This window comes from Lissotriton helveticus, chromosome 7 (genome assembly GCF_964261635.1).
Source record: "Lissotriton helveticus chromosome 7, aLisHel1.1, whole genome shotgun sequence".
In the NCBI taxonomy this organism is placed as follows: domain Eukaryota; kingdom Metazoa; phylum Chordata; class Amphibia; order Caudata; family Salamandridae; genus Lissotriton; species Lissotriton helveticus.
The window spans coordinates 1,930,691,085-1,930,717,516 of record NC_136068.1 but is presented as its reverse complement, the minus strand read 5'-3'; the positions used below and the strand labels follow the sequence as shown (position 1 = coordinate 1,930,717,516).

At 46.7% G+C, this 26,432-nt stretch overlaps 1 protein-coding gene across 1 annotated transcript in view; it reads left to right on the top strand.

The window, feature by feature from the left end:
- The window catches only part of LOC144770923 (uncharacterized), a 51,011-nt gene extending 27,832 nt beyond the window's left edge, over positions 1 to 23,179 (top strand). The window contains exons 6-7 of the mRNA XM_078655743.1: positions 4,434 to 4,532; positions 22,344 to 23,179. Of these exons, the coding sequence (XP_078511869.1) occupies positions 4,434 to 4,532; positions 22,344 to 23,056 (812 nt within the window). The 3' untranslated portion in view covers positions 23,057 to 23,179. The remainder of the gene's footprint in view (positions 1 to 4,433; positions 4,533 to 22,343) is intronic.
- The last annotated feature ends 3,253 nt before the right edge of the window (positions 23,180 to 26,432 follow it).

The following is a 26,432-nucleotide window of genomic DNA, read 5'->3' as shown; positions in this document are numbered from 1 at the left end:
CCAGGGTTCAATTCCCGACGTGGCAGGGTCTTGGGTCAATGTCTGCAAACTCGATAATTCTCGCTGAGGTGCCTACGCTAACCATGGGTCCCACTCTGAAACTCTGGGCAATAGCTTGCTTAATCTCCACAACTGCCCCATCAGCGCCGGGGATGCCTGGCTTCACCTTGGAGGTGCCCAGGAGGGACCATCTCATAGGGGAAAAGCTAGGACGGGTTCCCCAGCGGTATACAGCGCCAGGACACTCCGAGATGGAGTAACAGTGCGCTTTACAAGTATACTTACTTTACTAAGGTGGGATAAATGCTTGGAGAAATATCCAAGAAAGGAAGGTCATAGCCAAATTGGACAATTTGGAAGGCCCTAAGGTCCAACGTGACGGAGCGACAGTATGGGCGACAGTGATGAATTCTGTTGCCTTCCGGCCTCAACAGATGATGGAAAATGAACTAAAGAGGTTTGAGAGTGATGCCAGGAGAAGGAAAGGGTGGCACAGGCTGAGAGGATTGTTGCTGGCACTACAAAAGACCCACACGTTTCCTCTGAATCTTCTACTATTGCTGATAGAACCGGTGAGTGGGTTAAAATAACCCCAAATAGCTGTTTTTAAATCTACCTACAGCTGCATTACCTTTCTTGCCAAAATGCCTGAACCAAAGGGCTTGTCAATCACATTCCCAGAGAAGCCTGTGGAGCCCATCCAGGCCGATCTCCTGATAAAGCCACTGGTGCCCATCGTGAGGGAAACGAAACCTGTACTGTCTAAGTCAGAAGATAGGATATACTTTGCAGTATCCTGTCGATCTTCTATTCTTTGACCAAAACCATTGCACATATCAATTGGCAAGGCCGGACACACATTACAAAGCATGTTCTAAAGAGTATGTTTGTAAGAACTTGGAAGCATGCTGTGTTCAAGGAATGCAAAGCCGCACTGGCAGAAGACATTTATTTTCCAGTCACGTCAGGTCTTTTAGATTCCCAGACCGGTGGAATGGTCAGATAAGAATTTGTCTTCACTTTGCTTGAGGAGTCCTGCATCACAAGCTTTCTGGAGATCAGTGCTCGGTCAAACATTATGGTCACCTGATGTTGTCTGACAGCTAGCGATGGGGCGACTCACTGCTGAAGTCGAGAATAGTTTGAACCAAGTTGCTAACACTGGGTCAGTTAAAGCTTCATTGAAAAGCAATAGGGGTTCAGACGTTGCTGGCCTAGATTACAAAATCTCTTATCTTTAGACTTCTCAGTAAAGAGTGAGAATTCCATGACACCTGCAGCCCTTTTTAAAAAAAAAAAGTTTTATATAGCTCGAACTCGGCCCAAGGACACACAATCGCTTTTCATGAGCACCAGATTACTAACTGAATAAGGTCCGATGACATTTTTTTAGACACGGGGAATTTGAGTGATTTGCCCTGAATGTTCATCCAATACCCTAACTTGAAGCTGGTTCACAATTTCCAAGGGGGCATCTTTAGCAGCTGGGCCACATTACCTCCCCATGACCTGTGAACTAACCGCTCCAAAAGAGGCATATTCCTTTGTGTGGAGTCCCAAGGGCGAATCAAGGACAGACTCCTGAGAGGTATCCAAGCCACTGGCAATTTGCAAGTCAAGTTGCAGGCCAGCATCTGTATTACGAAGAGGGAGTAAATGATCTGCCTCCTCTTTGTTATCTTCATTGCGTGGAACATATTGGAGACCTTTTAATGTGCTTATATCCAATTTAAAAATGTCCTACATTCTGCAGAAGTCATGTTGTCCAGTGATAGGGGCTGGCTTTGGGTATAGTGTATCCTGGCATTGCATTGGAAGAGCCCTTCCAGGAGTTTTAGATCCTAGGCTCTGAAATCAGAGCCAAGGATGGATTTATTTTATTTATTTCTTGCATTTGTAGAGCGCGACACTCATCCCATGGGATATCACGGCGCTGTAAGAAAAAGGAGACTGCTGAGACAGTGCTGGGAAATTAGTTTTTGGGAAAAAGTTGGGTTTTTAATTTTTGGCGGAATTGGAGGAGGTTTGTGGTGTGTCTGAGGTCCACAGGTAGCTCATTCCATCTTTTAGCCGCTAAGTATGAGAAGGCGCGTCCACCTGTCCTTGCCTTGTAGATGCGTTTAGGTTTAGCCAGGGCTAAGTTGTTGGATCTTAGATTCCTGTTAGGGATATAAAATTCGATTTTCCCTTGAAGGATGGTAGGGCCCGTTTTGTGGAGGGCTCTGTGCGCATGACAGAGTAGTTTGAAGGTGGCCCTCTGACGCATTGGTAGCCAGTGAAGTTTTTTAAGGCATGCGGAAGCCGAGTCTCGCTTGCCTTTGTTACAGACCAGTTTAGCCGCCTGGTTTTGCAGGACCTGTAGGCGGGAGAACAGTTGCTCGTTCATCCCTTCGAACAGGGCATTACCGTAATCCAGGCGGCTGACCAGGAGGGCCTGGGTAATTGTGCGTCGACAATCCAGAGGTATCCAGGAGAAGATTTTTGCCAGGAGTTTGAGAATTGCGAAACCTTTGCCCCAGAGTATGCGTATGTGGTCCTTCTGGAGCCGGTGCCCACAGAGCACCGAACGAGGAGGCCTGCAACAGAGGAGTTGAGGTGCAGCACGGGATCCGGCCCTGCCAGGGAAGGGCCTGTGGGCAGAAGCTGAACTGGAGCTCTGACAGGTCAGGGAGGTGAAGTCAAGAATGCCCTGCTGCACAGGGACTCAGACCCTGTGCCTAATCTGAAGTCGAAGTTAACGTTGAATGCTATGAGTGGCAATTGTGTGCCTGGATGTCAAAAGCTTCGGGTGAACTTCTTGTGCTTCTTCTGTGACTTGTCCCTGATCATTCTCTTTCGACGTTTTCTTTCACCTCCGTGATGAGGGCATCCTCAACCAAAATCGCCCGCTTTTTATGTTCTGCGATGTAGATCTGAGCCTCACGTTCGCTGATGGCCTTCGAGTGCTTTAGAGAGCGTTTGTCAAAGCACGTGGAATTGTGCTTCGTTCCAAAGCACCATAAGCAGCTGTCGCGCAGGTCCATAAATGACATCTGCTTCCAAGGCTTACCAGCCAGCTTGAATCTCGTCGTCTTCGGGGTTAGAGACCTATACACTGCCAGAACATGATTTTAAAAGCTTTAGGGGGGAAACAACTAAATCCGTGGGATCCATGTCTTGCGGCACAGAAAAGAGGAACTGAAGTCGGCATCATAGGGCGACGCCTTGATGTGGCTCCATATTCTTATATCCAGTGGTAGGATAGAGTCGCGACAGAGGCTGCGGCGCCACCTGTTGCTGTGCCGGGCCTATTGCAGGAGAATCCACATTCAGTCTGGCGCCTGCGGAGGGTCACAAGATGAGAAATCCACAGTAAGAAGTATTCATCAGAAACACCTCTGTAACAGCCATGTGTAAGTAGTTCCACTCTCCCATCAGCCCATTAGAACGTACTTTCACTTTAATGACCAGTTTTTTTAAATAGGCCTTTATATCACCCTCCTGTCCTTTCTAATCAGTGTGAAAATAACAAGTGTTAATATCGCCCAATTGACGTTCCAACCCCAGAAGCATGGAATGCTGAGTTGGCATTCCTGGGATTTGACCTGCGACCTGCTGTTGTCAGTGGTAAACAGGGCCAGATGTAGGAGCCATTTACCGACCGGTAACGGACGATTTCGGCCGTTACCGACCAGTAAATGGGTTTTTGGTATGTAGGGGGCATATTTTACAGATTCAGTAAATTTACCAAATCGGTAAAATACAGAATCGGTATTTTTACCGATTCGGAATCTTTCATATGTAGGTGGGACTCTTCAGAGTCCCAAAGCCATTACAGATTCGGTATTTTACCACCCAATCCAATTGGGAGGTAAAATACCGAATCCAGGTGTGCATGCACACCTGTGCCATGTGACAGACAGACATGCCCTTAGGGCATGTCTGTCTGCCACATGGCACACATGACAGTATTTGGGGTGCTAGAGGGTGTCAAAGTGACACCCCCTGCACCCTTGCAAAAATCGGTATTTACCGATTCAGGAATTACCGAATCGGTATTTCCCATTGATTCCTATGGGTTCTACAGCCCATAGGAATCAATAGGAAATAGCGAATCTGTAATTACAGAATCGGTAAATACCGAATCTTAACGATTCGGTATTTACCGAATCTGTAATACCTACATCTCCCCCCTTCATATTTACCGACTCTTAAATACCGAATCGGTAAAATTCGGTATTTAAGAGTCGGTAAATATGAATTACCTACATCTGGCCCTTGGTCACTGAGCCACAATGAATATTGAGGTCAGATCTTAGTTCTGTTAAGAGTTAACCTCCTTTCTTGAAATATAAACACGCACACATACACACGCTCTGTCTTTCTTTACAATATAGACTCTATCTTAAATAATCAGCATGTCTAGTTTACTTTTGTTTTTATTTATTTCACAGGGCAAGAGATTTATTCATTCTGCATAAAAGATGAACCAGAGACATATTGTGTTGACCATCTGAACAATGTGAGAAAAGAATACATTGAAATCACACTGGGTGAGTAAAGACGCTTGGCTGCTTGGGATCATAATTAATATTTACAATAATGCACACGATTTGCACACTTTCGATATGTGTACCCCCTTGAGGTGTCGTACATTCGTTAATTAAACACGTTTGTGCATCACAGTTTTCATCGAGTAGAAGACTGTTGTGTCAGTCTTATTTTGTTTGTAATATGACCTATATGATCCCGTTAATGCACTTGCTGTTCGTCTCAAGGCAAATGGAGGATAGAAAGAATGTAGGTTTTAATGTAGGTTAGTAAGTGAGTGTGTTAACATTATTGTACAGTCTTCCTAGGAATAGATAGCTCTTTTGGTTCTGTTGCTGCTTCTGTAGCCTCACGCTCCCCTGTGTCCCTTCCTGCACAAAAACAATCCTGTCTGCAACACAGGCACGCTTGCTCCACAGCTCAGGGGGACTTCGTTGGCGCTAGGCAGCCGAAAGGGCGCCAGCCCAAGGAAAAGGACAGGAATGCGTCATATTATGTTGTTGTTTCACGCAGCGGAGCTGGGTGGCAGCTGTGCTTTGTGACTATTTCATACATACGCCGGCGCTATGCAGATGATTTCATATTGCTTTCATTAACACCCAGAGGTCTTCAAAATCATCGGGGGAAGAAAAGAATTTAGCCAAAAGAACGATTTACGGATAAATCGCGATAAAATAGAAATAATAACTTTTGGGAGGACCAAGCTATGCCAGAGATGGCTTGTTGATGGACGGCATGCGGAAGAAGTAATCACATACGACTACTTAGGGCTAACTGTAGACAATAACTGTCTCTCACATAAAAAAGAGATGGAAGAAAGCTACCATCATCACCAGACCAGTGAAGAGATTTGCCAGTTTACGGTGGGTGTGCGACTATCCAAGTACTCAAAATAATTAAATGAAAACTCATACCAACTATTTTATATGGCTCAGTTGTTTTAAACAATAACGCAGTAAACAAGCTTAACAAGATTTACAATAATGGAATATGATATTTGTTGAGTCTTCCTTGCTCGACTCAAACTCACTCTACCTTCAATAATCAACTCGCATTAACACAAACAATTTCTGAGATTGTTTAACATCAAAAGGGGAGTCATTATAGCAACATATTACTGACGGAATCAGATTCAGCATTAATCATAATTTCATAGTGAGTCTCGATTCAATTAAAAAAATAATATACAAAAACAACTTGACGTCTTTATACACCTTAGGAAACATTCCTCTACAGCAGCGTAAAATCTTGATTATCAATCATTCAAGACACTTGTAAAGCGCACTACTTACCCGTGAGGGTCTCAAGGCGCTGGGGGGAGGGTGGTGCTGCTACTGATTGAAGAGCCAGGTCTTGAGGAGTCTTCTGATCTTGGGTCTGCCGCAGTTTGGTGGGGAGGGTGTTGCAGGTCATGGCGGCGAGGTGGGAGAAGGATCTGCTGCCGGCGGTCGTTCTTCGAATGTGGGGGACTGTGGCGAGGGCGAGGCCGGCGGAGCAGAGCTGGCGGCTGGAGGTGTAGAAGCTGAGTCGTCTGTTGAGGTATGCTTGGCCGGTGTTGTGGAGTGCTTTGTGTGCGTGGATGAGGAGCTTGAAGGTTATCCTCTTGTTGACGGGGGCCGGTGCAGGTCTCTCAGGTGGGGGGGGGATGTGGCTGTGGCGGGGGATGTTGAGGATCAGACGTGCCGAGGCGTTCTGGATGCGTTGCAGTCATCTCAGGAGCTTGGCTGACGTTCCTGCATAGAGGGCGTTTCCGTAGTCCAGCCTGCTGGTGACGAGGGCCTGGGTGACTGTTCTTCTAGTTTCGGTGTGGATCTACTTGAAGATCCTGCGAAGCATTCGGAGGGTGTTGAAGCAAGATGATGAGACGTTGTTGACCTGCTTAGTCATGGAGAGGGTGGAGTCAAAGATGACCCCCAGGTTGCGTGCGTGGTCGGTGGGTATCGGGGCTGTTCCTAGTGTTGTCGGCCACCAGGAGTCGTCCCAGGCTGAAGGGGTGGAGCCGAGGATTAGAACCTCCGTCTTTTCCGAGTTCAGCTTCAGTCGGCTCTTGCTCATCCATTCAGCAACGGCCTTCATTCTTTTGTGGAGGTTGGTTTTGGCGGTGTGAGGGTCTTTGGTGAGGGAGAGGATCAGCTGGGTGTCGTCGGCGTAGGAGATGATGTTAAGGTCGTGCTTTCGGGCGACGTGGGCGAGGGGGGCCATGTAGATGTTGAACAGCGTCGAGCTGAGGCAAGAGCCCTAGGTACCCCGCAGATGTTCTCGGTGGCATTGGAGTGGAAGGGGGTGAGGCGGACACTCTGCGTTCTGCCGGAGAGGAAGGATGTGGTCCAGTCCAGGGCCTTCTCTTGGAGGAACACTTTGACAACTAACAGCAGAACACTTGATTTAGTCGCCTTAGGAGAGTACAAATATTCAACCTACACAATAGATTCATACCTCAATCTAATTCAGGGTACTCTCATCTGCCCTGTCATTCACTTGTAAACCTAAGTACAGACTGTAGCGTCCTCCCCAGTCCAGGAACTCACCAATGACTACGCCACACAGGTGGCTGCGTATAACACATCTTTATTCTTGTGCATGTAACAGCGAACTCATCGTTCTAAAGCAGCTTTCCCTGCAGCCCGCTCTTACATTTATGTCACAGCTCTATGGAGTCCATCTGGAGCCAAATGGGTTCCATCTTTGCAAACTCGTAAGAAACTACATCTCTCCCTCTGTTAAATGGATAAAATTACACATTTTTACTAAATATATGTATATATTTATACGCGTACATTTAAATCTCTTCAATCAATCTTTTTGGTGCTTTAATTGTTCAACCTGATCTTGCCATTGGAAACTGAGAACTGCCACAATCAATGTCCAAAATCTGCATTGACGGTGAAGAAGCGACAGCAGTCACTGGTGCTGCAGAATCAGTTTCTATTTCCACATGTCAATCCGAGGAACAATGAGTTAAATGCCTAAAGTGAGAAGAGTCTCTAGTAATAGACTTCCCAGGGTGCTGAGCAGTCACTATAAGTCCTTTGGAAGGCACCATTTGAAATGGTTCTGCATCAAACGGAGTCTCAGATTTTCTTTTATTCATCTAGCGAGCAAGCACTCTCCTCCTTTGAAGACTACGTTCTTCGCATGTCGTCTCATGTCATCTTTTGTTTATGAACTAAGTCCCTCTTATAAGTTGCATTCTCATCTTTCTTTCTCTGATTGGTCTACTTAGGTTTCTTGGTTGTCATTGCTTTCCCAAACATCAAAGTCGCAGGCCTTTCATCTGTAGTCAAGTGAGTTGTTGAATAATAAGTTTAATACAGTTTTTAAATCTAGCTTCTAAAGGGTAGTACAAGGCACCGCTTTCTTTAGCGTGTTCATAAAACGATCAACCAGTGAATTTGCCTACAGCCACGTGCTATTTTGATGCTTTGCATTCAGATGCTCTAAGAAATCTTTGAACTCTCGACTGTTAAAAGATGGGCATTGTCAGATTTCAATATGGCGTAGCGCCCCATGTTGCAAAGATGCCATCCAGTCTCTCATGACTTTGTCTTGAGTGGTCGATGAGAGATCCTCAATTAATGGAAATTGTGAATATTCATCCACAATCACCATCAGGTGATGTCCATTGTCAAGTGGACTGAAGAAGTCGATGGCTACTCTCTCCCATGCATGCTTCAAGAGTTCCGACATATTTAAGGTGTGTTGAGTAACTTTTGTAGAAAGGGAGTTGCATTTGTGATTGGTCTTTAATTCCTGTTCAACCCATTCATCTAGATATAGAAACAAATCTCGATCTCTAGGAGCTCCTTTTTGTGTCAGCGATTCCACAATGTCATTCTTGGGCCACTTCAATCATCTTCTGTACAGAGTATCCGGAATCAGAATTCTTGACTCTCGCAATATAGCTCCTTCCTGAGTTGCGGACAGTTTATCTTTTGACATTTTTAGGTCTCGAGAGGGCCTTTAGCAATCGGTCTTCCCCATCCACATTGCGGGAGCGAGCAGCGGCACGATGTTTGTAATTAACGTGGCCGCGCTGATGCTCGTTCACACAAGGTGGATGCCCCCACAAGCACGATTGCGAGTGTTTGAAAAGGGAAAGCAGTGGTCTTCCCTAACCTCCCGTGAGATGTAGCCTTGTACCTAATTTGTTGACATTTAGATTACTAAGGGCCAGATGTAGGAAGCCTAATACCGGTCGGTAACGACCGAAATTACAGAATTTCGGCCGTTACCGACCGGTATTAGGCATTTGAGATGTAGGTGGCTACATTTCAGATTCGGTAATTTACCGAATCGGTAATTTAAGGAATCGGTAAATTACTGAATTCTTAAATACCGATTCGGTAAATTACCGAATCTGAAATGTAGGAAGCACTCAAATGAGTGATTTTCCCATTTCAGGATTCGTTATTTACTACCAACTACAAGTTGGTGGTAAATATCGAAAACCCTAAAAAAAGCAATTTTTTGCAATTAATAACAGTGCCATGTGGCAGACATACATGCCCTTAGGGCATGTATGTGTGCCACATGTGCACCCATGCACTATTCAGGGGTGCAATAGGGTGTCAAAGTGACACCCTGCCACCCTTGAATGTGTTCCCTCTTTTACCGAATCAGTAAATACCGATTCGTTAATTCCCATTCGTTCCATTGGGCCTCCAGGCCTATAGGAATGAATGGGAATTACCGAATCGGTATTTACCGATTCGGTAAATACCGAATCGTACCGATTCGGTAATGCTTACCGATTTATTACCTACATTGCATTTACCGATTCTAAAATACCGAATCGGTAAAATTCGGTATTTTACAATTGGTAAATGTAATTTACCTACATCTGCCCCAAAATGTTGTAACACCAGCTTCCGCACGCAATCATCACGTGTGATTAATCAATTCATCTCTCCATCCGCATTCTGCCAGCTCCCTCCTACCCAATAGTCGTCCACCACCACCACATTCACCACCACGTCCACCACCACCACGTCCACCACCACCACGACCAGCACGTCCACGACCAGCACGTCCACCACGTTCACCACCACCACATCCACCAACACATCCACCACCACCTCCACCACGTCCACCACCTCCACCCCCACGTCCACTACCATCACCACGTCCACCAGCGCATCAACCACCACGTCCACCACTACCACCACGTCCACCACTACCACCACGTCCACTACTACCACCACGTCCACCACCATGTCCACCACCACCATGTCCACCACCACCACCACCACCTCCACCACCACCACCACTACCTCCACCACCACCACCATGTCCACCACCACAACGTCCACCAGCACCACTACCACCACCACCACCATGTCCACCACCACCTCCACGTTCACCATCACCACCACCACGTCCACCAGAACATCCACCACCACCAGGTCCACCACCACCACGTCCACCACCACCACGTCCACCACCACGTCCACCACCACCCGCGATGGGTAAAGTGTAACTGGAGGGCAAGGGTTATAGGAGTGTCAACCCCGGCTGTACAAGGGACATTTAAGGATGCATTGGGTGCGGGAAGACGGGAATAGGGGCTAGAAGTATTACACCAGCCCAAGATACATTTTGAAGAGGCGCAGTGTCACAGGGTCTCCTTTAAAAGCACTCGCAGCATCTCTACCTCACAGTGGCATACCTGCACGAGCCACTCACTCAAAACAAGCATCGACATAGCCAATAGGTCTCGCCTTTGGGACCTTATAAGTGTTTAGCCATGCCACACTTGATGTTATTGCACCAAAGATATTGTGCTGGATAACTAAACACTTATAAGGTCCCAAAGGCTAGACCTATTGACTATGCCAATGCTTGTTGTATTTTTGATATTGCCCATCACTGGTGAGAGGTCAAGGGTTTTGATTCCACGACTGGCGTGTAATTATATTTTTCAACTTTAGCTTGTTGCCATCATGCCTCGTGGCAGTGATAATCTGGGCTAACGACTTTGACTTTACAATAAAATTGATATAGGCTTCTCCCGTCTTGGATGGAGTACCATGACCTTGGATAATACACTCTAGATAAATAATCTGCCGGGTTCTGATCCTTCCCTGGATGATGCACAATGCTGTAATTGTACTTTTACAATCGTCGTCTCCATCATTCAGTGCGAGGAGGCATCTTGGCCTTTGGATTGCCAAATATAGTTAGTAAAGCTTGATGGTCAGTCACCAGCATAAAAGACTTTTCGTACAGGAATACATTGAAATGTTCACTAGCCCATACTACTGGTAAACTTACTTTTTTAAGTTGTGAACAAACATGTTCTGTTTGAGACAAACTCCTACTTGCATATGCCACAACATGTCTTCGAGCATTCGAGGGTCCAATGTGCTGTGCAGTGATAGCACCTAACCTGATTGGGCTAACGTCGACAACAATCTCTGAATGAAGCTTCAGATTGAAATAAGCCAATCTAGCCGTATTCTCAATGCCTTGTTTGATTTGCTTAAAATGTATTTCATATTCATGTGACCAATGAAACGAAACATTCTTTTTCGTCAGTGGAGCATTTACAGTAGCTAGGACTCGTATGTATCTGCAAAACTAACTGGCCATGCCAAGATGTTAACGTATCATGGAAACATCTTGTGGGGGATCAGCATTTTACATTGCTTGTAGTTTAGCAGGATCAGGTGTCATACCCCTACCAGAAAAGATATGGCCTAAGAATTTTAGCTTTGTCTTTTTAAATTCACATATATCTGCATTTAAAGTCAAACCTGCATCAGTCATTTTACAACATACTTGTGTGAGAGCTATATCGTGCTCTCTTTGTGTAGCTTCAAAAACAAATATGTCACCACTATAATTGAACACATTCATGATAGGCTGAATGGCATGTCGAATGACTTCTTGCAAAGGTTCGACAACTGATCACTCCCCAAAGCTTAATCCTTTGTAGTGAAACAGACTGTAATAACCTGCAAATTTCTTCTATTTCCAAGTGATGATAACCTTCATTCAAGTCCAGGCGAGGAAGACCTTTCTCCCATTTAATTGCATTATCTTGTCAGTAATATGTGGACCTGGATGTTGTTCACATTCAATTGCCTTGTTTGCCTGACGCATGTCAACGTATATGCGTACCGCTCCTTCACTGCCTTTTTTTGGAACTTCCACAATGGGAAAATACATTGGCGTGGGACCAGTAGAATGCTCAGTGATAATTCAAGTTCCTTTACAACAGCATTTTGTCAATGAAAAGCTATTGGTCTATGTAGTATATACAGCTTTATTGCCATAGTCTTAAGCTTTCCTAAACCTTGAAACAATGAAGGCAATTGACTGACTATTTCGTGGTCTGCATTCATGTTGTAGTTTACGAAAAGTCTGTCTCATATCAGCAGTGATGCTGAAACCGAGCAGACAGGCACTTGACGTTGTACCTTAAAGCACATGGATGGGTGCTTGCAATTTTGTTTTCTTGCCTTTCATCGTCTCTACAAATGTACCTTGACTTTTTAAGAGTATCGATGCAGCCCAAGTATACACATTGATTTTCGAAGGCGTAAGTTGTGATACTGGAGACATGTCCTTATATTGCTCCCCGTGCATAATTGTTATCGACACACCACTGTCCATGACGAAAGGTATCGACAACCATTACTTTTAATGTAATTTTCAGACATATGGTAATTTGGGCACCCTACCTCACATGTGTTTTTAATGCCATTTTAGCAGGAGGTGAGATACCAACCTCATGGAAATGGACAAAGCTTATTTCTCTACATAAGAAAAGCCCAAAGCCTGACCTAGCCAACTACTGCCCAATTAGTCTTATTACTTTAAGCAAAAAAAATATTTTGCAAGCCTCTATTAAATCAGCTCCTTACCTGGGCTGATGAAAATAAAATTTAACACAGTTTCAGGCTTGAAACTGTTCCAAAATTAGGACAGTCGACCAAGTTTTTAGATGCCAATTAATAAGGTGTAAAGAAGTGGACATAAAAAGGGGAAGCCTCTAAGTTGCTTTTTTTGACCTAAAGGCAGCATTTGACATGACATACGTTATGGCACACAATAGGTGATTTTGGGCTTCCCCGCTGACTCCTCGATATTTGCTAGGCTCTACCAGGACAGGTTTGATAAATTAGATGTGGTATAAATGGGGAAATTACCGATTCCTTTAAGGTTGCAAAAGGAGTCAGGCAAGGATGCATCCCCGCCCAGGCATTGTTCCTGCTGTTTATAAATGGCTGCATTGATTACCTTTTGGATTGTTATAACGACTCCCCAGTTCTAGGGGGAACCAAAATACCCAACCTACTTTTTCCTTTTTTTTAAACTCGATTCTTAGGAAAATGCGCCCCCTGGCCACAATCCAAATACGCCGACGCGTTTCGACCTTCACAGTGGGCCTGCTCTTTGTCTTGAAGGTCTTTCAGCGGCCACGCGCAGCGGGCGCGCCGATTGTGCGCCGAAGGCGCGCCAAAGGTAAGCCCGTCTGCGCCCGTCCGCGCCTGGACCGCGCCCAGTGCCAGGACCCCTGGCCCCCACCGACGGAAGCCGACCCGACGAACCTACAACGCCACGGAACTCCTCGCACTCAACTCCGGCCGAACCCCAGGATGCTACCGAGCCACTCCGAAGCACACCCACGGAGCCTTCAGCTGCCACGCCTGCAAGTTCTCCTGCATCCGGACCTGCCTCGCACCAGCACCAGCCAAGCAGAACACCAGCAGCACCCACCTCAAGTGCATCCTGCTCAACACCCGCTCCGTCCACAGACACGCCATCGAGCTCTGGAACCTGCTCGACACCACAGCCCCTGACGTTGCCTTCCTCACGGAGACCTGGATGAACGCCTCTTCAGCTCCCGACATCGCCATCGCCATCCCGGAGGGCTACAAGATCGTCCGGAGGGACCGAAACGCCAATCAAATGGGAGGAGGCATCGCCATCATCCACAGGAGCACCATCCGTCTCACGACCAGCACCGACAACACCCTGACCAGCGCCGAACACCTGCACTTCCAGATCCACACCAACCCGAACACCACCCTCAGAGGCACCCTGATCTACCGACCCCCTGGACCACGCACGCAATTCAGCGAGGACATCGCCGACTTCGTCAGCCCGCATGCCCTCCCCTCCGCTGACTACATCCTCCTGGGAGACCTCAACTTCCATCTGGAGAACAACAACGACCGCAACACCAGCACCCTGCTCGACAACCTCGCCAATCTTGGACTCAAGCAACTGGTGTCCACCCCCACCCACCTCGCCGGACACACACTCGACGCCGTCTTCTCATCCAGCACAGACATCGACTTCAGCCACACCACAGAGCTTCAATGGACGGACCACAGCTGCGTCCACTTCACCTTCAAGAGAACGACGACCCACCAACACCAGCAACAGGCCGCCCGCAGAAGCTGGAACAAGATCACAGCAGACCAGCTCGCCACCTCCCTGAGCCAGCACCCTCCTGCCAGCACAGCGAACCCCAGCCAGGCCGCCGACAACCTCACGAAGTGGATCAGCAACTGCGCAGACGAACTCGCCCCTCTGAGGGCCCCGCCTAGCAGACCCGGCAGCAAGAAGGCACCATGGTTCACCGACGAACTCAAGAGCTCCAAGAAGAACTGCCGAGCCCTCGAGAAAGTCTGGAAAAGGGAACCGACACCGGACAACAGGACCTCCTACAAACTTGCCACCCGGAAACACCACCAGCTGATCCGCACCGCCAAGAAAACAGCATTCAAGGACCGGTTGGACAACAACGCACACAACTGCAAGGAACTCTTCAACATCGTGAAAGAGCTTTCCAACCCCAGCGCAGGAAACAACGACATCACCCCTTCGCAAGACCTCTGCAACTCCCTCGCTGCATACTTCCACAACAAGATCACGGACATACACAGCAGCTTCAACAACCAACCAACGCACACCATGACCGAACAACCACCCCCCACCACCACCCTCCACGCCTGGACCCCGATCAGCACCGAAGACACCATCCGCACGATGAACTCCATCCACTCCGGATCACCGACCGACCCCTGCCCTCACCACGTCTTCAACAAAGCCGACGCTGTCATCGCACCCCACCTGCGAGACATCATCAACACATCCTTCGACACCACCATCTTCCCTGAGAGCTGGAAACACGCCGAACTCAGCGCTCTACTCAAGAAACCAACAGCGGACCCCACCGACCTCAAGAATTACCGCCCCATCTCGCTTCTCCCGTTTCCAGCCAAAGTCATCGAGAAGACCGTCAACAAGCAGATGGCCGCCTTCCTCGAGACGAACGGATCCCTCGACCCCTCACAGTCCGGCTTCCGAGCCAACCACAGCACCGAGACCGCCCTCATCGCCGCCACCGATGACATCCGAGCCCTGATGGACAATGGAGAAACAGCAGCCCTCATCCTCCTAGACCTCTCCGCGGCATTCGACACGGTCTGCCACCGCACCCTAGTACGGCGCCTCAGCAACATCGGAATCCAGGACAAGGCGCTGGAATGGATCATCTCCTTCCTCGACGGAAGAACACAGAGAGTCCGCCTACCACCGTACAAATCAGAGGCCTCCGAAGTCATCTGCGGCGTCCCCCAAGGATCATCTCTGAGCCCCACCCTCTTCAACGTCTACATGAGCCCCCTCGCGGCCATCGTACGCAAGCACAACCTTAGCATAATCTCCTACGCCGACGACACCCAGCTGATCCTCTCCCTGACCAACGACCCCGCCGCCGCCAGAGCCAACCTGCACGAAGGGATGAAAGAGGTAGCCGAGTGGATGACGACCAGCCGCCTGAAACTGAACTCGGACAAGACGGAGGTCCTCATCCTGGGCTCCTCGCCCTCCGCCTGGGACGACTCCTGGTGGCCCCCCGCCCTGGGCACCGCACCCAAACCGACAGACCATGCACGCAACCTGGGCTTCATCCTGGACTCCTCCCTCTCCATGACCAGGCAAGTCAACAACGTCTCCTCGGCGTGCTTCAACATCCTACGCATGCTACGGAAGATCTTCTGGTGGATCCCCACCGAGACCAGGAAGACCGTCACCCAGGCCCTCGTCACCAGCCGACTGGACTACGGCAACGCCCTCTACGCCGGCACCACCGCCAAGCTCCAGAAGAGACTCCAGCGGATCCAGAACGCCTCAGCCAGACTCATCCTCGACATCCCACGAACCAGCCACATCTCCGGACATCTGAGAGACCTTCACTGGCTCCCCGTCAACAAAAGAATCACCTTCCGCCTCCTCACCCACGCACACAAAGCCCTACACGACCAAGGCCCGAGCTACCTCAACAGCCGAGTCAACTTCTACGCTACCAAACGCCACCTCCGATCAGCCAACCATGCCCTCGCCGCCGTCCCCCGCATCCGAAGAGCGACTACAGGAGGAAGGTCCTTCTCCTACCTGGCCGCCAAGACCTGGAACTCCCTCCCTCCCGACCTGCGCCTGACCCAAGACCACCTCTCCTTCAGGAAGAAGCTGAAGACCTGGCTGTTCGAGCAGTAGCGGCACCCCCCCCCGCGCCTTGAGACCCTACGGGTATGTAGCGCGCTCTATAAGTGTCACTGATTGATTGATTGATTTCTCTGGGCTGGATCTATGCTTTATATTGACACTATATGTAAAACAAAAAACATGTATATGTGTGGTGTAGGAAGGTAGGATACTTCTGCTTGGTTACCCCCACTTTTTCCCTGGTGTTGCTATGTTTTTCTGACTAGTCTGATTGTGATCCTGCTAATCAGGACCCCAGCCTCTGTGCTCCTTCCCTAAATTGGACATGGTGAGTACTTAGGTATACTCCAGATTGGCTACTGGTGCACGGTTATAAGACCCTAGTATATGGGACTAAGGTACCCAGGGCATAGGTACAGCAGGAATCTCCCATGGTCTGAAGCATAAATTATGCCACCCATGGGAGACCACTCACATTGTGACTACATGCCTGCCATTTCAGCCTGTGTAAGCAGGTGCTAGCACCACTTAAGACAGATATAGGTTTCCTTATATCTGAGGTCACTGCAGTTAAAACCTATAAGTAATCCTTAAGGCAGGCCTTTCAATCCTGAATGCAGGGTGTTCGGTTCTAAGTGTGAGGGTACCCCTGCTTGAGTAGGACACTCCTACGACCTTTGGAGTCCATTCTCCTGGGATGTAAGTGCACCAGCCATTATGATACGTAGAGTGTCCAAGCGTCATTACGCACTGGCTATCTCTAAACTGGCTGGAACGAACCCTGCCGTGTTTGCTATAAAACATATTGCAATCATACCTGCACACCTTAAACGGTGTGGGGGTATGAGTCCATGCACCGTAAAGCTCCTCTGGGAAGCCCCTCAGTGCTCCTGGTACCAGTCTTCTTGACCCGGAGAGCAAACTATGGCTGCTGCCGACCAGAGACCTGATTGTGCCCTTCTGCTGCTGAGCCAATCTCGAGCAGGGGAAGGCAGGACAATAGGTTTCCTGTCACAGGGAGGTGTGACCACCTCCCAGACAGGAGTTAGCGTATTGGGACAGGGCGGGGGCGCTTGCCAGTGCCACTAGACTGCTTTGAAGGGCACATTTGGTGCCCTCCTTGTATACTCCAGTTGAAACCAGTTCAGAGAGCCGTTCGCTCCTGCTCTGGGGCGAAACTGGACAAACGACATGGGAGTATCCTCCCCACTGTCCAGGCCCTCCTCTGGGAGGGACACCTGAACCGTCCCAACCCTTGGGGTACTTAAGGGCTTACCTATGGGTGGGTCCCAAGATTTGTTGTGGGACAAGATTCAGATCCAAAATCACTTCAACTTCAACCGCCTGGGCACGTTGGACCTCGCCTTGGGCACTGAGACTGCAACTGGGAAGACTCCTGCTGCTCCTGGTGTTGTTGTTCTGCCAGTCTCCTGCAACGTCTGTGCTCCATACAGGTTCTTCTCCAGGCTTGTGGACATCAAAGACACCAGAAGGAATCTCCCTTGGAGTGGAGTCCCTCCCCTGCATCTGCAGGCACCACAACTAAAGCTGACCGGTCTGCTGCTCCTGAGCTCCTTCGGACTCCGAAAGGTTCAGCAACACAGGTTGTGGTACGACAACTCCCTCGAGGCCTGCACTGTTTTCACAGCAAGTTTAAAGCAAGTATCTCTCGTCGGAACCGCTGGAGCAGTACCCATGTGCACAGCTTTGACTTGCCATTACAAAGGCTTGTTTACTCTTTCCTCCAGAGATCAACGGGCTCCAAGAAGCTCCAGACTCCAGCATCTCCTGCAGCCAAGATCTTCGCCTTCACCGCAATCCTTGCACCACAGCCCTTCATCCTTTGGTGAGCTGCTCAAGGTCCTTCTGCGACTCCTGTGCCTTTGGCCCGTGGGTCCTCTCGAGGGTCTTCTTTGTCTCCAGTGGGCTCCCCTACTTGCTTGGGCCTGCTCTGAGTTACCTGCTCGTGGTGAGTCACTTGGACCTTGCTGGTCCCAACACTGCACCTTCTTTGACGACTACATTGGTTGCCTTTGCTAAGGCTTGTTGGTGCCCCTGCCGGACACTGACATTGCTCCTGACATCCAACGTGGGACAGCTCATGAATGGCTCCAGGTCTTCTACAGCGTTGCCTGGTCCGCACAGCCGCAACTTCAAGGGCACCATCAACTCTCCTACACCGCCAACATTGGTGGGTATTCGTCTTCCGTGCCTCCTGGTCAGCCCTGAGTGGCATAGACTCTGTCCCCTCTGCTTGCAGGTACCTCTCGTCTTAAATCCACCTTTATGTTCCAGCGGACTCTTTCCCTTTCTTCGCCAGCGGCATCTTTTCTGAAGTCCTCAATTGTGGTCTACGGTGGTTTCCGACATCACTTCGCACCTATGCACCCGGCTTCACTGGTGTAGGTATCCTTGCCTGTGGTATCAACGGGTGGGGTGACTCTCCAACCTTCCAAAGCGAAAGGTATGTAAAATGTAGCTTGTACCTAATGCCGACAATGTCATCAAATAAATAATAAGGGACTTGAAGTACATAGAATAATGTTCTTCAGAGGGTATCAGAACCTTGAAGAAGGAACCTGGGATTTCGTTCTTGGTTGAATAATGATCCGGACTGGTATGTAACAAAAACCAGAGCTCAGTGTGGGGCCCCATCCTTTGAATTCAAAATAATTTGATGTATCACGTTTAAAAAAACATTTAATATTAACTGGATAAATGCATTACACACACACACACCTACATGGTTTTTGTTCTTCATTTAGTGTTCATATAAAGCATAGATCCAGCCCTGAAGAAGACCTTTAAGACCAAGAGCAGGCCCACTGTGCAGGTCGAAAGACGTCAGCCTATTATGATTGTGGCCAGGGGGTGCGTTTTCCTACGAATCAAGATATAATAAAGGAAAATTAGAGTGAATATTATTATCCTCTATTATTATTGCGCATAGACACTTTCTCCTCTTTTTCCCGACCACATAGCGTTTTATGACTCACAGAGGATTAAATGATTGAGGGACCATAAAAAATCTAATACCTAATAATATCCCTGCTTTAATTTTGTAGTTGGCCACATACATTTGAATATTATGTCTTTATGTGTCGTATTTTCTTTGTTAATGAGTTGTCATAAAATGTATGTTTAAATTATGTTTTGATATGTCCAATATTTATAGAATTGAGATGTCAGAAAATGTATGTTTAAACTGTTATATGTGTTAAATGTATACATGATAAATTTTTATACATTTTTAAAGTCTATTTGGACACAAAATAAAATAATATGAATCAATATTTGTCCTATATATGTTTAGGTTTACCTAGATGTTTGTTTGAGATGAGTGATACACACAGATAAAAACAAAAAAAGGACAGAGAGGAAAGGAGAGGGAACACATTTAGACATTAAACAGGGACATAAATTGCATGAGTGGATGTATATAGGCTATACGGTCCACAAAGTAACATATACATTTATGGTGTAGGGGGTTTTAATGTTGTACAATTAGCTACCTATGCTAGGTCATTCGACATCTGAATGAATCTGATAAGCATCCATCAGTAACTCTAAGATGCATAGCTTCCTCTTTGTTAAATTCATTGAACTTACAGTGTTTGATGAGTGTGTCGAGTCTTTCTACAATTTCATCGATGGTTTCACCAACTTTCAGTCGTTCTTGACTGAAAATCTATCTTTTGTAATCTATACTGGGCATTGGATTACACTTAAGACTCAACATGTCTTTAATCTGATGGTATGTGATTTCTTCGTCAGTTCGCAGCATTGTCCATATGACTTATTTTGCACCATCACCTGCCAGAATTTTTAGGTATTTGGTCATCTTTTTGTTATCAATCTCTTCAAGTGCATCAACTAACTCTTTAAAGGTTTTGATCTAAACAATCCATCTATCGCCAGTATTTTGCTTTTTGGCAGTATTAAAAGGTGGTGGTGGTTTCAGGAAGCGTTATAACCCTTGGAGTGGCTGATATTGAGGGTGGATTTCTTTCAGAGATTATTGGCTGTGTGCTAGGACTTGCGTCATCTTTGAGGCCCTGCGATTGATCGGCCTCCAGGTCGCCCGACAGTCTCTGGTAGATTGACCTGTACTCTCTTGTTAATTGTTCTATCAGCCAGCGCTTTATGTATTTCATTCATATTTGACTACTGCAATTTTCAGTGCTGATCTTCACAGCGTTAATACTCTATATGACTGTATGGCTGTAATATGGGTAGTAGCACAGTACTTTTTTTGTGCTGTCATCCTAGCTGATTCTCGGTCACCGATGTGTACATTCCTCAGTGAAATCTATTAACTTCAAATGCTTTACACTTAACTGGGGCAGCTTGTTGACTCTATATAAACCAGACGTTGATTCTGTACTTCGATGGCACACGTGGCACGGATAAGCAATTTGCTTGGATCTTTTCAAAATCTCTGGGAGAGCTCCGTCGATCTTCAGGTTACTCATCCCCTATCTTGTCACCACTGTAGCCTCCTCCCCAACCCAGGTACTTGCCAATGACTACGCCACTCAGGGAGCTTAGTATAAAACGACTTTTTTCATGTGCGTCTAACTGCGAACTCAACATTCTAAACCAGTTTTCACTGCATCCTGCTCTTTAACACTTACATCACAGTTCTACATAGTCCATCAGGAACCAAAAGGATTCTGTCATTGGTAACTTGCAAGACACTACACTTACGATTCCGTCTTTTCTACATTACTATTGCACAATTCAAGGATGGATGGAATACCAACTGCTTAACAACAAAAGCTTGCTGACTTTGCGGTTTTAAGGATGAAACCATTGAACACATTATGTATATCTGCAGCTCTTCTCGAACCGAGGAAAAGGTATCTGAAGCCACTATTTGTCTCCAAGAATCTTTGTACAATCAGAGAAACAGTACTGCACTGCTGAACAACACAAGTCTGTCAAGCCATAGGGAGGTTAACCAAATTCTTAGACTTGTCATGTCGCCTTTTTTCTGATAAGGCATCTGGAAAATGTCAGTAAATGTGCCTCTCCGCCAGAATATACCTGGCCGTGATGGACAGTAAAAAAAAAAAAAAAGCATTCGACCGTTTACTCTAAATAGGTCGGACATCCAGACATCCATATGGCTTACCTGTGACGGGGCCTACTCCATTGAAGGATGTTTTACACTAATAGAGTAAATTGTACTCCTCCGGCAGATAGACCTAGAGCATGGCGGACAGGGCACTTGGTCACTGTTGTACTATGGTGCCAGAGTGCCTGCGTTGGAACGAGGCAAAACACACAAAGGTGATGGACGGAATGTTGCACATTGGCAAAACATTCACACCCAGTCACAGATCTGGGTTTAACCCATTGATATTTTGCTCACCACGCCACTCCAGTTCAGACATGGCCGTATGCCAATCAGGCTTGACCCTGTGCCTCATGGGAACATTCCAGTCCGAATTGCCAAGCCATTTCTTCCCTGGACGGGAATCAAGCATCCTAGGACCGGTTTCTGGCTATCAGCCGTCATCAGCCAGGATAGCTTGTCTCTGGTGGCGTAGTGAGCATGGGATCCACGTCTGGGCATACCCTTCCCACATAGGACGAACAGCAAAACACACAAGGGGATGGACGGAATGTTTCACATTGGCAAAACATTCCCCCCCAGTCACAGATCTGGGTTTAATCCATTGTTATTTTGCTCACCACGCCACCCCAATTCAGACATGGCCATATGCATATCGGTCTTGACCCTGTGCCTCATGGGAACAGTCCAGCCCGAATTACCAAGCCATTTCTTCCCTGGACCGGAATCAAGCATCCTAGGACCGGTTTCTGGCTATCAGCCACTAGGCAGCAAACAGTGCACCAACACAAGGAGAGCCCAGAAATGCTCCATATCTTTGTAAATATGGAGCATTTTCACTCTCTCCCTTTCACACAATGCAACAAGTTCCTTTGCTTTGCAGCGTTGGTTGAAATAATAGTAAATGTACCCCAAAATGTTTGGAAAGTCATGTTACCACTCCTCTTCAAACAACAATATTTACTGTAGCAATCACACATTCACTTGTCTCTTTTTTTCAAAATGTTTTTCTTTCTGGAACAAAAGTATCAAAAGGAACTAATTCTAACGTACTCGGAACAAATCATGTATCTGGCAAAAACGGGGCACCCAGAATACCTTGATAACTATATATTACTTAAATTGCTGTTTATTCCACCTCTACTCACAGTTTATATGGTAACGTTCTGTTTTCAAACAAGTTTACTTATATAAAAGAGTTTCAAGTGAAGTACTTTTTATTTAGGGATTAGTAAGGCTAGAAGCCTAATAACACATTATTGTTTTAATCCAACAGATGATGAACGCATAACCACAGAAAATGAAGCTACAGAGTTGGTACCTTGTACAAAGGCAACCGCGCAGGACATGTGCACATTATGGACAACTAAGACCAAGGCTCTTCCGACCCCACCAAGGCAAAGACATCCTACTCTACGGCTGCCGTCAGGCAGCTACTGGGAAGAAAGAGAACAGAAGACTCCTCGATGTGACAGTGGTTTTAGAACTTCTAAAGATTTCAGTTTAAAAAGAGGAAGGCCCAGACTTCGAATGTCACAGAAGCCTTACCAAACTCAGAGTAATTTGAAGAATTCACTGTTTTATCAAGGTCTTCCAAAACCCGCACAGCAAAACCAGGCTTTGTCTATTGAATTTGACACAAACTACAGTCATGAAGGAAAACGTCTTAATTTTACAGAACAAAATTCTCCCACTAGGCGCCATACATGTACTGATTGTGGAAAATCCTTTCCTTATAAGGCTCAACTTTTTAAGCACTACACAACACATACAGGTGAAAAACCTCATGTTTGTGAAATTTGCTATAAAAGTTTCAGTCGCAAAGACCATGTGAAAAGACACATGAGAATGCATACTGGAGAGAAACCATATGCATGTGGTGAATGTGGGAAAAGATTTACTTGGAAAGAAAGTTGTAATCTGCATGAAGCAAAGCATCTTGGAGATGTTTCACGTACAAGAAAAATCCAGAGAAAGCAGAATCAGTGATATAGATGTAACTAAATACTTAAACAATGATGATCAAGGTATAGTTACTACAAATCATGTTGCAATTGAAGGTAGTGCTCAGAGGTGGACAAAATGGCAGTTAACCCCTTCCATGCTGGTGACGAACCCCAGACGTCACGCTCCACGGTGCTCGTGTGCTGATGACGGCTGGGGTTCGTCACGGCCCCGCCCTGTTCGTTCGGCGGCCGCACACTGGGGGAATCGCAGCCGCACGGAAGGGGTTAATAAGGTTACCAAAAAGGGTTTTCTTTCCTGGAGTAGAAATACTTTCTGAAATTCCTGGTAAGTGTGAAAGTAATACTGCACCTCCCCTTTGTTTTCCAGAAATGTTTCTAGCAGCCATTTGCAGCCTGGTGAAAATTGTGATAAGGACCTCATACAGATCTGTTTACACTAGCTTCTCTTCAACATCTCCAGACATTTGTGCATTATGTGGTATTTGTAGAGCGCAAACCTGACTAAAAATCCAACTGGTATACCAGGTCCCCGGAAGGTGGGAATACAAACAACCTCAGACTGGTCTAAGCCTAGTTGGGCCCCGTCAGTGAGGTATCGCTTGTTTTCCCTGTCACAGTGAGCACGGGACCCTCATCTGGGTCTAGTCATTGCACTCCAAGCGTGTGTTGAGGAAAAGAGGTTTATCAGACAAAATAAAATACCATTGGGATATTAGATAAAGTCCACTTTTGGCTTGGACAGCTCAATATTTGGCGACCTGGAAACTATTTAGTGTTCATAGCCTGACTCCCAAGCACACTCTGTAATGCTAGCAACAGGCTTAAAAAGAAGATGCGGCATTGTGACAATGTGCGTCATTGTCATAAGGCTAGCCATATATGCAGGGATGCCACATTGGATTTGTCTGAAATGCTGTCTGTGCCAAGTTTTCTTTCCTGAGCAGCAGTGGTATAGGTGTCACTACCTCCCAAAATATTGTGCTATTTGTAGCACCTCCCAAATCTTTAAACTTTTGTCTCTGGGCGTTTTACACATTACATTGAGCACCATGTTTTGGGACCGTCTCGGAATTGTACTGGGAAAGGGGATGTAATGTTCTAAACGGAGGCCCACATTTACCAAAGTCTTGTAGGAATGCTCGTACGTCTCAACCAATATTGTCACTTTACGCACCATGTTAAAAAGTACAGGATGCACATTCCTAAATTGTGTCGCGTCGCACAAGAACCTCTGGAAACTTTAGGAAATATGGGTCATGCTCTCCCAAATCAACTCTCGAAAAATTAAAACAACTACACTTCAGTTTTACGATAACGGTGGAAGAGAGGTAGTAGCCAACCCAAGATTCTGCAAGGATTAGTAGTGTGGAGGTGATGCCTCTGCCAAGGTTCTTTATAAACCACTCAATATTTATGTCGCTTTCCTGCTCTCTCCCTGACATGAGGGAGAGGTGTGGTGCAGCGAGTGGCCAAAACGGCTGACTCCGGAGTGCGGAGCTCACAGTTCTATCTCCGTAGGCAGCACAGCTCAGCATTATGTGACTCTGGGCAATATCTCATCTAATCTCCCTAACGGCCCCCAGCGCCTTGAAACCTTAAGGGCTGATATGTTCGCGCTTTACAAATATGGATTGTTATTACATACAGCGCAACAACTTTGGTTGCTTTGTTGTCTTCCGTGACTGTGCTCCCATGAGTGAGTTATCATAACCATAGATGTTAAAATAGCCAATGACGCTCTACGCATAATGGACAGCAGTGACTCCCGTCTCCTTGTCATTCAAGACAGTCAAGCACTCCTCCGTACGCAGACTCCTAGAAGATTTTACGGGAATTAAAGGCTTGTACTAGACTGGTTCTAGGCATGTTATGTTATGTTATGTTATGAACATTTTTAATGCGCACAGATGCTCCAGCGAAGGAGCGTCCTGGCGCAGGGAAAGGTGAACACAACACAACACTAAGACCCAGAAACAAAGAAAAAACAGGAGTGATTGAAACCAAGAATTAAAACAAAAAAGTTTTCAGAGCCCTACGAAAAGTTAGTAAATCACCTAAGAGGCGGATTTCTGAGGGAAGCGTGTTCCAGAGAGTCGCGGCTCTCACTCGAAAGGAGCATACATTTCAAACCGATCCCAGTGCATTAATCTCTCTAATTCCCCCTCTAACTCCATACCGCTGCAACAAGGAGTACCACAATGCTCTATCCTTTCATCCACACTATTCAATAGCTACACAACTCCCTCTGTATTTCCATCTCGAAGCGTATGACACACACTTGACTTAAAAATCTGCTCCCCGAAGGTTTAATAGACTTTTCCAGAACCCCCATGGACCTCCAATCACGGATGTCGATCCATCCCCTCAAAATCAACACCCAGAAACAGCTTTCTTTCTATTCTCCCAAAATTACTTCAACCCTCCTGCGACGGCCTGGGTAGCCACCTCAAAACTACTTGACTGTAATCCAACACTAATAAGGAAGGCTAAATTATAGGCTTTGCCCTGGACAATAACATTAATCTTTACACTCATTTAAACACCATAGGTAAGAAAGCCCACCTCCAAATCAGACGTCTCCGAGGGATTAAGCCATGAATTCCTGCAGAGGTTTAAGATAGTTGTCCAGTCGTTGCTTCTCTTAAAACCCTACTTTAGTAACTCTTATTTAACAAGCATTCCCAAAATCTACCATGCTCCTCTGAAGGCAGCATTAAACTCTGCGACACTTTAGTATCCAGAGAGGAACAATCACATAATCCCTAATCTGAATCCATTTTTCATTGTCTGGAACCCATTTTGTTTACCCTCCCCTGTGATACTCGGTGATGACCGGCCTGAAGAGATATGCGGAAGTTTAATACTCTTGGGTAACCTAATGTGGCTGCGAAAAAGACTATAATGCAAGGCCTGCATTTGACGAGCATTCTCGCTTGCACAGCTACAGTCATGTACATTCATGGCCTCATTGATGCTTAGACCAAGAGTCTGTACTTGATTTTTTTTTTTTTTTGCCGAGTTTCTATATAGCGCGAACTTGAACCGAATCGGGTATCAGAGCACTTAACAATGCACCAGTTACGTTACATGAGGACACACATTAATTTTTGTTAGGCACAGGGAGATTAAGTGATTTGCTCAGAATCACAGGAGGTTTAGCGTCATTACCAAGACTCAAACCCAGTTCCCCAGGTCCGAGGTCGAGTGCCCTAGCCATTAGGCCAACTCCTCTCCCTGATTGGACAGGTATTGTGCAAATACCATGCAGTTGGCATGAGGGAATCCCGCCAGCCGCCATATTGCATCATGGCTATAGCATGAGAAGTTACTCTGCTCTGATTGGTTATGCACTCAATGGTTATGTGATTATTGTATCTTCTGACCAGTCACGTACCATT